The 13,129-nt window shown below is 46.3% G+C and overlaps 1 protein-coding gene across 1 annotated transcript in view; it reads left to right on the forward strand.

Moving 5' to 3' along the window:
* The first annotated feature begins 1,041 nt into the window (after positions 1-1,041).
* LOC115158888 (ras-related protein Rab-6B) overlaps positions 1,042-13,129 on the forward strand; it is a 77,954-nt gene continuing 65,866 nt past the window's right edge. The window contains exons 1-3 of the mRNA XM_029708306.1: positions 1,042-1,132; positions 7,100-7,205; positions 10,561-10,672. Coding sequence (XP_029564166.1) covers positions 1,112-1,132; positions 7,100-7,205; positions 10,561-10,672 — 239 coding nt within the window. The 5' untranslated portion in view covers positions 1,042-1,111. The remainder of the gene's footprint in view (positions 1,133-7,099; positions 7,206-10,560; positions 10,673-13,129) is intronic.

Genomic DNA, 13,129 nt, shown 5'->3' on the forward strand with positions numbered 1-13,129 from the left:
ACAATAATGTGTAAAGATTATTAGATTTTCAGCTATTCATATTAATTGCTGTAACTTGCTACCAATGTAGAAGATGCAATGCACAGAAGCAGCTTCTTGAAACCATGTGTAGCTTGCTATGGGATAGTATGAGTACTTTAGTACATGTCCAGCATCAGGTCTATTGGCAGGATTAGACACAATAGCCTGGCCGCTCCGACTGTACACAGGGCTGAGCCCATCACATATCTACTATACTGGGCTGTCATATCTACTGTACTGGGTACAGTCAGATATCTACTGTACTGGGTTCAGTCAGATATCTACTGTACTGGGTTCAGTCAGATATCTACTGTACTGTGTTCAGTCAGATATCTGCTGTACTGGGTTCAGTCAGATATCTACTGTTCTGTACTGGGCTGTCATATCTACTGTACTGGGTTCAGTCAGATATCTACTGTACTGGGCTCAGTCAGATATCTACTGTACTGGGCTCAGTCAGATATCTACTGTACTGGGTTCAGTCAGATATCTACTGTACTGGGCTCAGTCAGATATCTACTGTACTGTACTGGGTTCAGTCAGATATCTACTGTTCTGTACTGGGCTCAGTCAGATATCTACTGTACTGGGTTCAGGCAGATATCTACTGTACTGGGTTCAGTCAGATATCTCTGTACTGGGTTCAGTCAGATATCTACTGTACTGGGTTCAGTCAGATATCTACTGTACTGGGTTCAGTCAGATATCTACTGTACTGTACTGGGTTCAGTCAGATATCTACTGTACTGGGCTCAGTCAGATATCTACTGTACTTGGCTCAGTCAGATATCTACTGTACTGGGTTCAGTCAGATATCTACTGTACTGTGTTCAGTCAGATACCTACTGTACTGTACTGGTCTCTGTCAGATATGTACTGTACTGGGTTCAGTCAGATATCTACTGTACTGGGTTCAGTCAGATATCTACTGTACTATACTGGTCTCTGTCAGATATCTACTATTCTGTACTGGGTACCATTAACACTCCACAGTCCTCAAGGCCATTAACACTCCACAGTCCTCAAAACAATTAACACAATTTCTTTCTAATTTCAGGCCACAATCGGAATAGACTTCCTTTCAAAAACGATGTACTTGGAAGACCGAACGGTAAGTAGCTCAATCAAAAAAAAAAAGTTAATTTGCTCATAATCCACGGCTCTTTATTGCCATTTCAATGTCAACACCAGGTCCATACCTTGTCCCTGTGAAATATCGTCACCTCAGTGTTAGATATGCAGGTGTGTCAAACATCACCTCAGTGTTAGATATACAGGTGTGTCAAACATCACCTCAGTGTTAGATATACAGGTGTATTAGATATACAGGTGTGTCAAACATCAACTCAGTGTTAGATATACAGGTGTGTCAAACGTCACCTCAGTGTTAGATATACAGGTGTGTCAAACGTCACCTCAGTGTTAGATATACAAGTATGTTAAACATCACCTCAGTGTTAGATATACAGGTGTATTAGATATACAGGTGTGTCAAACATCAACTCAGTGTTAGATATACAAGTGTGTCAAACATCACCTCAGTGTTAGATATACAGGTGTGTCAAATGTCACCTCAGTGTTAGATATACAGGTGTGTCAAATGTCACCTCAGTGTTAGATATACAGGTGTGTTAGATATACAGGTGTGTTAGATATACAGGTGTGTTAGATATACAGGTGTGTCAAACGCCACCTCAGTGTTAGATATGAAGGTGTGTCAAATGTCACCTCAGTGTTAGATATACAGGTGTGTTAGATAAACAGGTGTGTCAAACGTCACCTCAGTGTTAGATATGCAGGTGTGTTAGATATACAGGTGTGTTAGATATACTGGTGTGTCAAACGCCACCTCAGTGTTAGATATGAAGGTGTGTCAAATGTCACCTCAGTGTTAGATATATAGGTGTGTTAGATAAACAGGTGTGTCAAATGTCACCTCAGTGTTAGATAAGCAGGTGTGTTAGATATACAGGTGTGTTAGATATACAGGTGTGTCAAACGCCACCTCAGTGTTAGATATACAGGTGTGACAAATGTCACCTCAGTGTTAGATATACAGGTGTGTTAGATATACAGGTGTGTCAAATGTCACCTCAGTGTTAGATATACAGGTGTGTCAAATGTCACCTCTGTGTTCGATATACAGGTGTGTTAGATATACAGGTGTGTTAGATATACAGGTGTGTCAAATGTCACCTCAGTGTTAGATATGCAGGTGTGTTAGATATACAGGTGTGTTAGATATACAGGTGTGTCAAATGTCACCTCAGTGTTAGATACACATGTGTGACAATTGTCACCTCGGTGTTAGATATACAGGTGTGTCAAATGTCACCTCAGTGTTAGATATACAGGTGTGTCAAATGTCACCTCAGTGTTAGATATACAGGTGTGTCAAATGTCACCACAGTGTTAGATATACAGGTGTGTCAAATGTCATCTCAGTGTTAGATATACAGGTGTATTAGATATACAGGTGTGTCAAACATCAACTCAGTGTTAGATATACAGGTGTGTTAGATATACAGGTGTGTCAAATGTCATCTCAGTGTTAGATATACCGGTGTGTTAGATATACAGGTGTGACAAATGTCACCTCAGTGTTAGATATACAGCTGTGTTAGATATACAGGTGTGTTAGATTCTTCGGGTGTGTTAGATATACAGGTGTGTCAAATGTCATCTCAGTGTTAGATATACAGCTGTGTTAGATATACAGGTGTGTCAAATGTCATCTCAGTGTTAGATATACCGGTGTGTTAGATATACAGGTGTGTCAAAGGTCACCTCAGTGTTAGATGTACAGGTGTTTTAGATATACAGGTGTGTTAGATATACATGTGTGTTAGATATACATGTGTGTTAGATATACAAGTGTGTTAGATACACAGGTGTGTTAGATATACAGCTGTGTTAGATACACAGGTGTGTTAGATATACATGTGTGTTTGATATGTAAACTCAGCAAAAAAAGAAACGTCCTCACTGTCAACTGCGTTTATTTTCAGCAAACTTAACATGTGTATGAACATAACAAGATTCAACTGAGACATAAACTGAACAAGTTCCACAGACATGTGACTAACAGAAATGGAATAATGTGTTCCTGAACAAAGGGTGGGTCAAAATCAAAAGTAACAGTCAGTATCTGGTGTGGCCACCAGCTGCATTAAGTACTGCAGTGCATCTCCTCCTCATGGACTGCACCAGATTTGCCAGTTCTTGCTGTGAGATGTTACCTCACTCTTCCACCAAGGCACCTGCAAGTTCCTGGACATTTCTGGGGGGAATGGCCCTAGCCCTCACCCACCGATCCAACAGGTCCCAGACGTGCTCAATGGGATTGAGATCCGGGCTCTTCGCTGGCCATGGCAGAACACTGACATTCCTGTCTTGCAGGAAATCATGCACAGAACGAGCAGTATGGCTGGTGGCATTGTCATGCTGGAGGGTCATGTCAGGATGAGCCTGCAGGAAGGGTACCACATGAGGGAGGAGGATGTCTTCCCTGTAACGCACAGCGTTGAGATTGCCTGCAATGACAACAAGCTCAGTCCGATGATGCTGTGACACACCGCCCCAGACCATGACGGACCCTCCACCTCCAAATCGATCCCGCTCCAGAGTACAGGCCTCGGTGTAACGCTCATTCCTTCGACGATAAACGCGAATCCGACCATCACCCCTGGTAAGACAAAACCACGACTCGTCAGTGAAGAACACTTTTTGCCAGTCCTGTCTGGTCCAGCGATGGTGGGTTTGTGCCCATAGGCGACGTTGTTGCCAGTGATGTCTGGGGAGGACCTGCCTTACAACAGGCCTACACGCCCTCAGTCCAGTCTCTCTCAGCCTATTGCGGACAGTCTGAGCACTGATGGCGGGATTGTGCGTTCCTGGTTTAACTCGGGCAGTTGTTGTGTGCAGGTGTGATGTTCGGATGTACCGATTCTGTGCAGGTGTTGTTACACGTGGTCTGCCACTGCGAGGACGATCAGCTGTCCGTCCTGTCTCCCTGTAGCGCTGTCTTAGGCATCTCACAGTACGGACATTGCAATTTATTGCCCTGGCCACATCTGCAGTCCTCATGCCTCCTTGCAGCATGCCTAAAGCACGTTCACGCAGATGAGCAGGGACCCTGGGCATCTTTCTTTTGGTGTTTTCAGAGTCAGTAGAAAGGCCTCTTTAGTGTCCTAAGTTTTCATAACTGTGACCTTAATTGCCTACCGTCTGTAAGCTGTTAGTGTCTTAACGACCGTTCCACAGGTGCATGTTCATGAATTGTTTATGGTTCATTGAACAAGCATGGGAAACAGTGTTTAAACCCTTTACAATGCAGATCTGTGAAGTTCATTGGATTTTTATCAATTATCTTTGAAAGACAGGGTCCTGAAAAAAGGGACATTTCTTTTTTTTTGCTGAGTTTAGGTGTCCCAAATGGCTCAGTAGTGCACTACATAGGGAATAAGATGCCATTTGTGATGGAGAACCACGGTTTGTGGGTCTTAAACCCTTAATTTATACAGTGATTGGTCCTCACACACACACACACACACATCAATTGAAGTAGGCCTGACATTGACGTGATGTTCACGGCATAAGAAATGTAAATTTATTCAATGTAACGTGTGTACGTCTGTCTGTGCTGAATCTTGGCACGTATTTTACATACCCTGACATTGAGAAGGTGTCAATGGGGATAAAGGGGCTTGAGTTTATGTTAATATACTTTTTGTTGGTACTACTGTGTGTGTGTGTGTGTGTGTGTGTGTGTGTGTGTGTGTGTGTGTGTGTGTGTGTGTGTGTGTGTGTGTGTGTGTGTGTGCCTGTGTGTGTGTGAGTGTGTACACTTGATGCATTCCAGTGATGTACAATACGCCAGTGTGGACATGGTGAGTAATCTGACAGTGCTCAGCTGTGTCTCTGATCCCCAGGTGTGTCTCTCTGATCCCCAGGTGTCTCTCTGATCCCCAGGTGTGTCTCTCTGATCCCCAGGTGTCTCTCTGATCCCCAGGTGTCTCTCTGATCCCCAGGTGTGTCTCTGATCCCCAGGTGTGTCTCTCTGATCCCCAGGTGTGTCTCTCTGATCCCCAGGTGTGTCTCTCTGATCTCCAGGTGTCTCTCTCTGATCCCCAGGTGTGTCTCTCTGATCCCCAGGTGTGCCTCTCTGATCCCCAGGTGTCTCTCTCTGATCCCCAGGTGTCTCTCTGATCCCCATGTGTGTCTCTCTGATCCCCAGGTGTGTCTCTCTGATCCCCAGGTGTGTCTCTCTGATCCCCAGGTGTTTCTCTGATCCCCAGGTGTGTCTCTCTGATCCCCAGGTGTGTCGCTCTGATCCCCAGGTGTGTCGCTCTGATCCCCAGGTGTCTCTCTGATCCCCAGGTGTGTCTCTCTGATCCACAGGTGTGTCTCTCTGATCCCCAGGTGTGTCTCTCTGATCTCCAGGTGTCTCTCTGATCCCCAGGTGTGTCTCTCTGATCCCCAGGTGTGTCTCTCTGATCCCCAGGTGTCTCTCTGATCCCCAGGTGTGTCTCTCTGATCCCCAGGTGTGTCTCTCTGATCCCCAGGTGTGTCTCTCTGATCCCCAGGTGTGCCTCTCTGATCTCCAGGTGTCTCTCTCTGATCCCCAGGTGTCTCTCTGATCCCCAGGTGTCTCTCTCTGATCCCCAGGTGTCTCTCTCTGATCCCCAGGTGTCTCTCTGATCCCCAGGTGTGTCTCTCTGATCCCCAGGTGTGTCTCTCTGATCCCCAGGTGTCTCTCTGATCCCCAGGTGTGTCTCTCTGATCCCCAGGTGTCTCTCTGATCCCCAGGTGTGTCTCTCTGATCCCCAGGTGTGTCTCTCTGATCCCCAGGTGTCTCTCTGATCCCCAGGTGTGTCTCTGATCCCCAGGTGTGTCTCTGATCCCCAGGTGTATCTCTGATCCCCAGGTGTGTATCTCTGATCCCCAGGTGTGTATCTCTGATCCCCAGGTGTGTCTCTCTGATCCCCAGGTGTCTCTCTCTGATCCCCAGGTGTCTCTCTCTGATCCCCAGGTGTGTCTCTCTGATCTCCAGGTGTCTCTCTCTGATCCCCAGGTGTGTCTCTCTGATCCCCAGGTGTGTCTCTCTGATCCCCAGGTGTGTCTCTCTGATCCCCAGGTGTCTCTCTGATCCCCAGGTGTGTCTCTCTGATCCCCAGGTTTGTCTCTCTGATCCCCAGGTGTGTCTCTCTGATCCCCAGGTGTGTCTCTCTGATCCCCAGGTGTGCCTCTCTGATCCCCAGGTGTCTCTCTGATCCCCAGGTGTGTCTCTCTGATCCCCAGGTGTGTCTCTCTGATCCCAAGGTGTGTCTCTCTGATCCCCAGGTGTCTCTCTCTGATCCCCAGGTGTTTCTCTGATCCCCAGGTGTCTCTCTCTGATCCCCAGGTGTCTCTCTCTGATCCCCAGGTGTGTCTCTCTGATCCCCAGGTGTGTCTCTCTGATCCCCAGGTGTCTCTCTGATCCCCAGGTGTGTCTCTCTGATCCCCAGGTGTCTCTCTGATCTCCAGGTGTCTCTCTGATCCCCAGGTGTCTCTCTCTGATCCCCAGGTGTCTCTCTCTGATCCCCAGGTGTGTCTCTCTGATCCCCAGGTGTCTCTCTCTGATCCCCAGGTGTGTCTCTCTGATCCCCAGGTGTGTCTCTCTGATCCCCAGGTGTGTCTCTCTGATCCCCAGGTGTGTCTCTCTGATCCCCAGGTGTCTCTCTGATCCCCAGGTGTCTCTCTGATCCCCAGGTGTGTCTCTCTGATCCCCAGGTGTGTCTCTCTGATCCCCAGGTGTGTCTCTCTGATCCCCAGGTGTGTCTCTCTGATCCCCAGGTGTCTCTCTGATCCCCAGTTGTGTCTCTCTGATCCCCAGGTGTGTCTCTCTGATCCCCAGGTGTTTCTCTCTGATCCCCAGGTGTGTCTCTCTGATCCCCAGGTGTGTCTCTCTGATCCCCAGGTGTCTCTCTGATCCCCAGGTGTGTCTCTCTGATCCCCAGGTGTCTCTCTGATCCCCAGGTGTGTCTCTCTGATCCCCAGGTGTCTCTCTGATCCCCAGGTGTGTCTCTCTGATCCCCAGGTGAGGTTGCAGCTGTGGGACACGGCAGGACAGGAGCGCTTCAGGAGCCTCATTCCCTCCTACATACGAGACTCTACTGTGGCCGTGGTGGTTTATGATATTACAAGTGAGTGGGGATCACACACACACACACACACACTCACACACACACACACACACACACACACACACACACACACACACACACACACACACACACACACACACACACACACACACACATTGTATGCTGTCATGATGATGTGAATCAGGACACCGTGGACACACCGTTATACTGCCAGACATGATATTCCTCCATACTGTTCCTTTATGTAAGCAGCAGCACTAGAACCATGTAAATCAGTCTAGAACCATGGAAATCAGTTTAGAACCATGTAAATCAGTCTATGACCATGTAAATCAGTCTATGACCATGTAAATCAGTTTAGAACCATGGAAATCAGTCTATGACCATGTAAATCAGTCTATGACCATGTAAATCAGTCTAGAACCATGTAAATCAGTTTATAATCAGTCTATAACATGTAAATCAGTCTAGAACCATGTAAATCAGTCTATAATCAGTATATAACATGTAAATCAGTCTAGAACCATGTCAATCAGTCTATAACATATAAGTCAGTCTAGAACCATGTAAATCAGTCTATAATCAGTATATAACATGTAAATCAGTCTAGAACCATGTCAATCAGTCTATAATCAGTATATAACATGTAAATCAGTCTAGAACCATGTAAATAAGTCTATAATCAGTCTATAACATATGTCAGTCTATGACCATGTAAGTCAGTCTATATTCAGTCTATAACCATGTAAGTCAGTCTATAACCATGTAAATCAGTCTATAACCATGTAAGTCAGTCTATATTCAGTCTATAACCATGTAAGTCAGTCTATAACCATGTAAATCAGTCTATAACCATGTAAATCAGTCTATATTCAGTCTATAACCATGTAAGTCAGTCTATAACCATGTAAATCAGTCTATAACCATGTAAATCAGTCTATAATCAGTCTATAACATATACGTCCGTCTATGACCATGTAAGTCAGTCTATGACCATGTAAATCAGTCTATAATCAGTCTATAATCAGTCTATAACCATGTAAGTCAGTCTATGACCATGTAAATCAGTCATTAACCATGTACATCAGTCTGTAACCATGTAAAGTCTATAATCAGTCTATAACCATGTTAAAGTCTATAATCAGTCTATAACCATGTTCGTCTATAATCAGTCTATAACCATGTTAAAGTCTATAATCAGTCTATAACCATGTTAAAGTCTATAATCATGTTAAAGTCTATAATCAGTCTTTAACCATGTAAGTCAGTCCCTGTAGATGGGAGTTCATCAGAGGCAGTGGTTTAATATGTTTGTGATGGAGTGGAGCCGGTCATGTTTAAGACCACACACACACACACACACACACACACACACACACACACACACACACACACACACACACACACACACATACATACATACATACATCCGGTCATGTTAAAGACCCTCAGGAGATGAACAGTAAAGCTAATAGTTTAGGAATAATGGCTCCCTAACATTGCTCCCTAATATGGCTCCCTTCATGGCTCCCTAACATGGCTCCCTTCATGGCTCCCTAACATGGCTCCCTAACATGGCTCCCTAACATGGTTCCCTAACATGGCTCCCTTCATGGATCCCTTCATGGCTCCCTAACATGGCTCCCTAACATGGTTCCCTTCATGGCTCCCTTCATGGCTCCCTAACATGGCTCCCTAACATGGCTCCGTAACATGGTTCCCTAACATGGCTCCCTAACATGGCTCCCTAACATGGCTCCCTAACATGGTTCCCTTCATGGCTCCCTTCATGGCTCCCTAACATGGCTCCCTAACATGGTTCCCTTCATGGCTCCCTAACATGGCTCCCTAACATGGCTCCCTAACATGGCTCCCTTCATGGCTCCCTTCATGTCTCCCTAACATGGCTCCCTAACATGGCTCCCTAACATGGTTCCCTAACATGGCTCCCTAACATGGCTCCCTTCATGGCTCCCTTCATGGCTCCCTAACATGGCTCCCTTCATGGCTCCCTAACATGGTTCCCTTCATGGCTCCCTAACATGGCTCCCTAACATGGCTCCCTAACATGGCTCCCTAACATGGCGCCCTAACATGGCTCCCTAACATGGCTCCCTAACATGGCTCCCTAACATGGCGCCCTAACATGGCTCCCTAACATGGCTCCCTAACATGGTTCCATAACATGGCTCCCTAAAACATGGCTCCCTAACATGGTTCCCTTCATGGCTCCCTAACATGGCTCCCTAACATGGTTCCCTAACATGGCTCCCTAACATGGCTCCCTTCATGGCTCCCTAACATGGTTCCCTTCATGGCTCCCTAACATGGCTCCCTAACATGGCTCCCTAACATGGCGCCCTAACATGGCTCCCTAACATGGCTCCCTAACATGGCTCCCTAACATGGCTCCCTAACATGGCTCTCTAACTTGGTTCCCTTCATGGCTCCCTAACATGGCTCCCTAACATGGCTCCCTAACATGGCTCCCTAACATGGCACCCTAACATGGCTCCCTAACATGGCTCCCTAACATGGCTCCCTTCATGGCTCCCTTCATGGCTCCCTAACATGGCTCCCTAACATGGTTCCCTAACATGGCTCCCTAACATGGCTCCCTTCATGGCTCCCTAACATGGCTCCCTAACATGGCTCCCTTCATGGCTCCCTAACATGGTTCCCTTCATGGCTCCCTAACATGGCTCCCTAACATGGCTCCCTAACATGGCTCCCTAACATGGCTCCCTAACATGGCGCCCTAACATGGCTCCCTAACATGGCGCCCTAACATGGCTCCCTAACATGGCTCCCTAACATGGCTCCCTAACATGGCTCTCTAACATGGTTCCCTTCATGGCTCCCTAACATGGCTCCCTAACATGGCTCCCTAACATGGCTCCCTAACATGGCTCCCTAACATGGCTCCCTAACATGGCTCTCTAACATGGTTCCCTTCATGGCTCCCTAACATGGCTCCCTAACATGGCTCCCTAACATGGCTCCCTAACATGGCGCCCTAACATGGCTCCCTAACATGGCTCTCTAACATGGTTCCCTTCATGGCTCCCTAACATGGCTCCCTAACATGGCTCCCTGGGTCAAGGTCAATAGGAATGGGGTGGGTCAAGGTCAATAGGAATGGGGTGGGTCAAGGTCAATAGGAATGGGTTAGGTCAAGGTCAATAGGAATACTACCAAACCCACATTGAAAAGTTCGAACATTTTGATATTTTCATCTTATATCTGAGAGTGATATGCAAATTACATTTGTGAATATTGAAGTTATACATTGTGTCTGTATACAATGTATACACCACCATTCTTTGGCAATAGGCACGTTTAAACAATATCTGATATTCAGACCACTTGAAATACTTTTTTTTTTCCTCAACAGATGTGAACTCCTTCCAGCAAACATCCAAATGGATCGATGACGTCAGAACAGAGAGAGGAAGTGATGTAATTATTATGCTGGTCGGCAACAAAACAGACTTGGGAGATAAGAGGTTTGTGTAGTGTATCCGTAGACATATAATCAGAAGCCTTTTGCCTTTCATGCTGTGTTAAGAAGCAGGGGTCTTATTTATGGACCGGTGGGGGAGTGACGAGGCTTTTAGGTAGTGTGTTTCAGGCTTCAGCCACATTTAATTAAACATGAGACGTAGAGTAGTATGCCTCAGTTAGTCCGTCTCACTGCTTTCTATGTCCCCTCAGCATCCTGTCCAACAAACCCAGTGACACTGCTGCCAGGTAGAGTTACCAAGGCACCGTCACAGCATTGCTAAACCACCACACACAAATCCTACATCTCTATTTTTTTATTTTATATTTTATATATTTAAATAATTTATCAGACGCACTTATCCAGAGCGATTTACAGTAGTGAATGCATATATATTTTTTATCTTTCCGTACTGGTCCCCCTGTGGGAATTGAACCCACAACCTTGTCGTTGCAAGCGCCGCTCTCTACCAACTGAGCCACACGAGACCAAATGGGCTCCCTATTCCCTTTATAGTGCACTACATTTGACCAGAGGCCTATGGGTAAAAGTAAAGCACTATAAAGGGAATAAGGTGCTATTTGGGACGTAGACAAAACCCAACTTCACAGTGATGGTCAGCACCTCTAGCCAGGCACAGTAATAATAGCGTTTACAGGGTCGTTAAGATGGCAGGCAGAGCTGGCGGAGGATAGGTTAAGATACACCTCCGCTTCCCGCTTCCGCTGCAGCCGATATTCCCACCGGCATGCTCACATCTCAGAACCAGAGGCTAAATCCCAAATAGAACCCTATTACTTACACAGTGCACTACTTTTGACCAAAACCCTGGTCAAAAGTAGTGCACTATATAGGGAATAGGGTGCCATTTGGAAAGCTCACCCAGTGTCTAATTGATCTAGGGAAGGCAGATAAAGTGCTGTGCAAGGCAGTTTCCTGAGTCAGATTGACTGGATCAGTCAATTGACATTCAAGGAAGGCGGCCATAACGGCAGATAAAGCTATGGGACAGGGATTAGATCAGGCTGTAAAACAGGGATTAGATCAGGCTGTAAAACAGGGATTAGATCAGGCTGTAAAACAGGGATTAGATCAGGCTGTAAAACAGGGATTAGATCAGGCTGTAAAACAGGGATTAGATCAGGCTGTAAAACAGGGATTAGATCAGGCTGTAAAACAGGGATTAGATCAGGCTGTAAAACAGGGATTAGATCAGGCTGTAAAACAGGGATTAGATCAGGCTGTAAAACAGGGATTAGATCAGGCTGTAGGACAGGGATTAGATCAGGCTGTATTGGAGGGTTTAGATCAGGCTGTATTGCAGGGATTAGATCAGGCTGTATTGCAGGGATTAGATCAGGCTGTAGGACAGGGATTAGATCAGGCTGTATTGGAGGGTTTAGATCAGGCTGTATTGCAGGGATTAGATCAGGCTGTAGGACAGGGATTAGATCAGGCTGTATTGGAGGGTTTAGATCAGGCTGTATTGGAGGGTTTAGATCAGGCTGTATTGCAGGGATTAGATCAGGCTGTATTGCAGGGATTAGATCAGGCTGTAGGACAGGTTTTAGATCAGGCTGTATTGGAGGGTTTAGATCAGGCTGTAGGACAGGGTTTAGATCAGGCTGTATTACAGGGATTAGATCAGGCTGTAGGACAGGGTTTAGATCAGGCTGTATTGCAGGGTTTAGATCAGGCTGTAGGACAGGGATTAGATCAGGCTGTATTACAGGGATTAGATCAGGCTGTAGAACAGGGATTAGATCAGGCTGTATTGCAGGGTTTAGATCAGGCTGTAGGACAGGGTTTAGATCAGGCTGTATTACAGGGATTAGATCAGGCTGTATTACAGGGATTAGATCAGGCTGTAGGACAGGGATTAGATCAGGCTGTATTGCAGGGTTTAGATCAGGCTGTATTACAGGGTTTAGATCAGGCTGTAGGACAGGGATTAGATCAGGCTGTAGGACAGGGTTTAGATCAGGCTGTATTGGAGGGTTTAGATCAGGCTGTATTGCAGGGATTAGATCAGGCTGTATTGCAGGGATTAGAGAAGGCTGTAGGACGGTGATTAGAGAAGGCTGTAGGACGGTGATTAGAGAAGGCTGTAGGACAGGGATTAGAGAAGGCTGTAGGACAGGGATTAGATCAGGCTGTATTGCAGGGATTAGAGAAGGCTGTAGGACGGTGATTAGAGAAGGCTGTAGGACGGTGATTAGAGAAGGCTGTAGGACAGGGATTAGAGAAGGCTGTAGGACAGGGATTAGAGAAGGCTGTAGGACTGGGATTAGAGAAGGCTGTAGGACGGTGATTAGAGAAGGCTGTAGGACAGTGATTAGAGAAGGCTGTAGGACGGTGATTAGAGAAGGCTGTAGGACGGTGATTAGAGAAGGCTGTAGGACGGTGATTAGAGAAGGCTGTAGGACGGTGATTAGAGAAGGCTGTAGGACGGTGATTAGAG

This window comes from Salmo trutta, chromosome 22 (genome assembly GCF_901001165.1).
Source record: "Salmo trutta chromosome 22, fSalTru1.1, whole genome shotgun sequence".
NCBI classification, from domain to species: Eukaryota; Metazoa; Chordata; class Actinopteri; order Salmoniformes; family Salmonidae; genus Salmo; species Salmo trutta.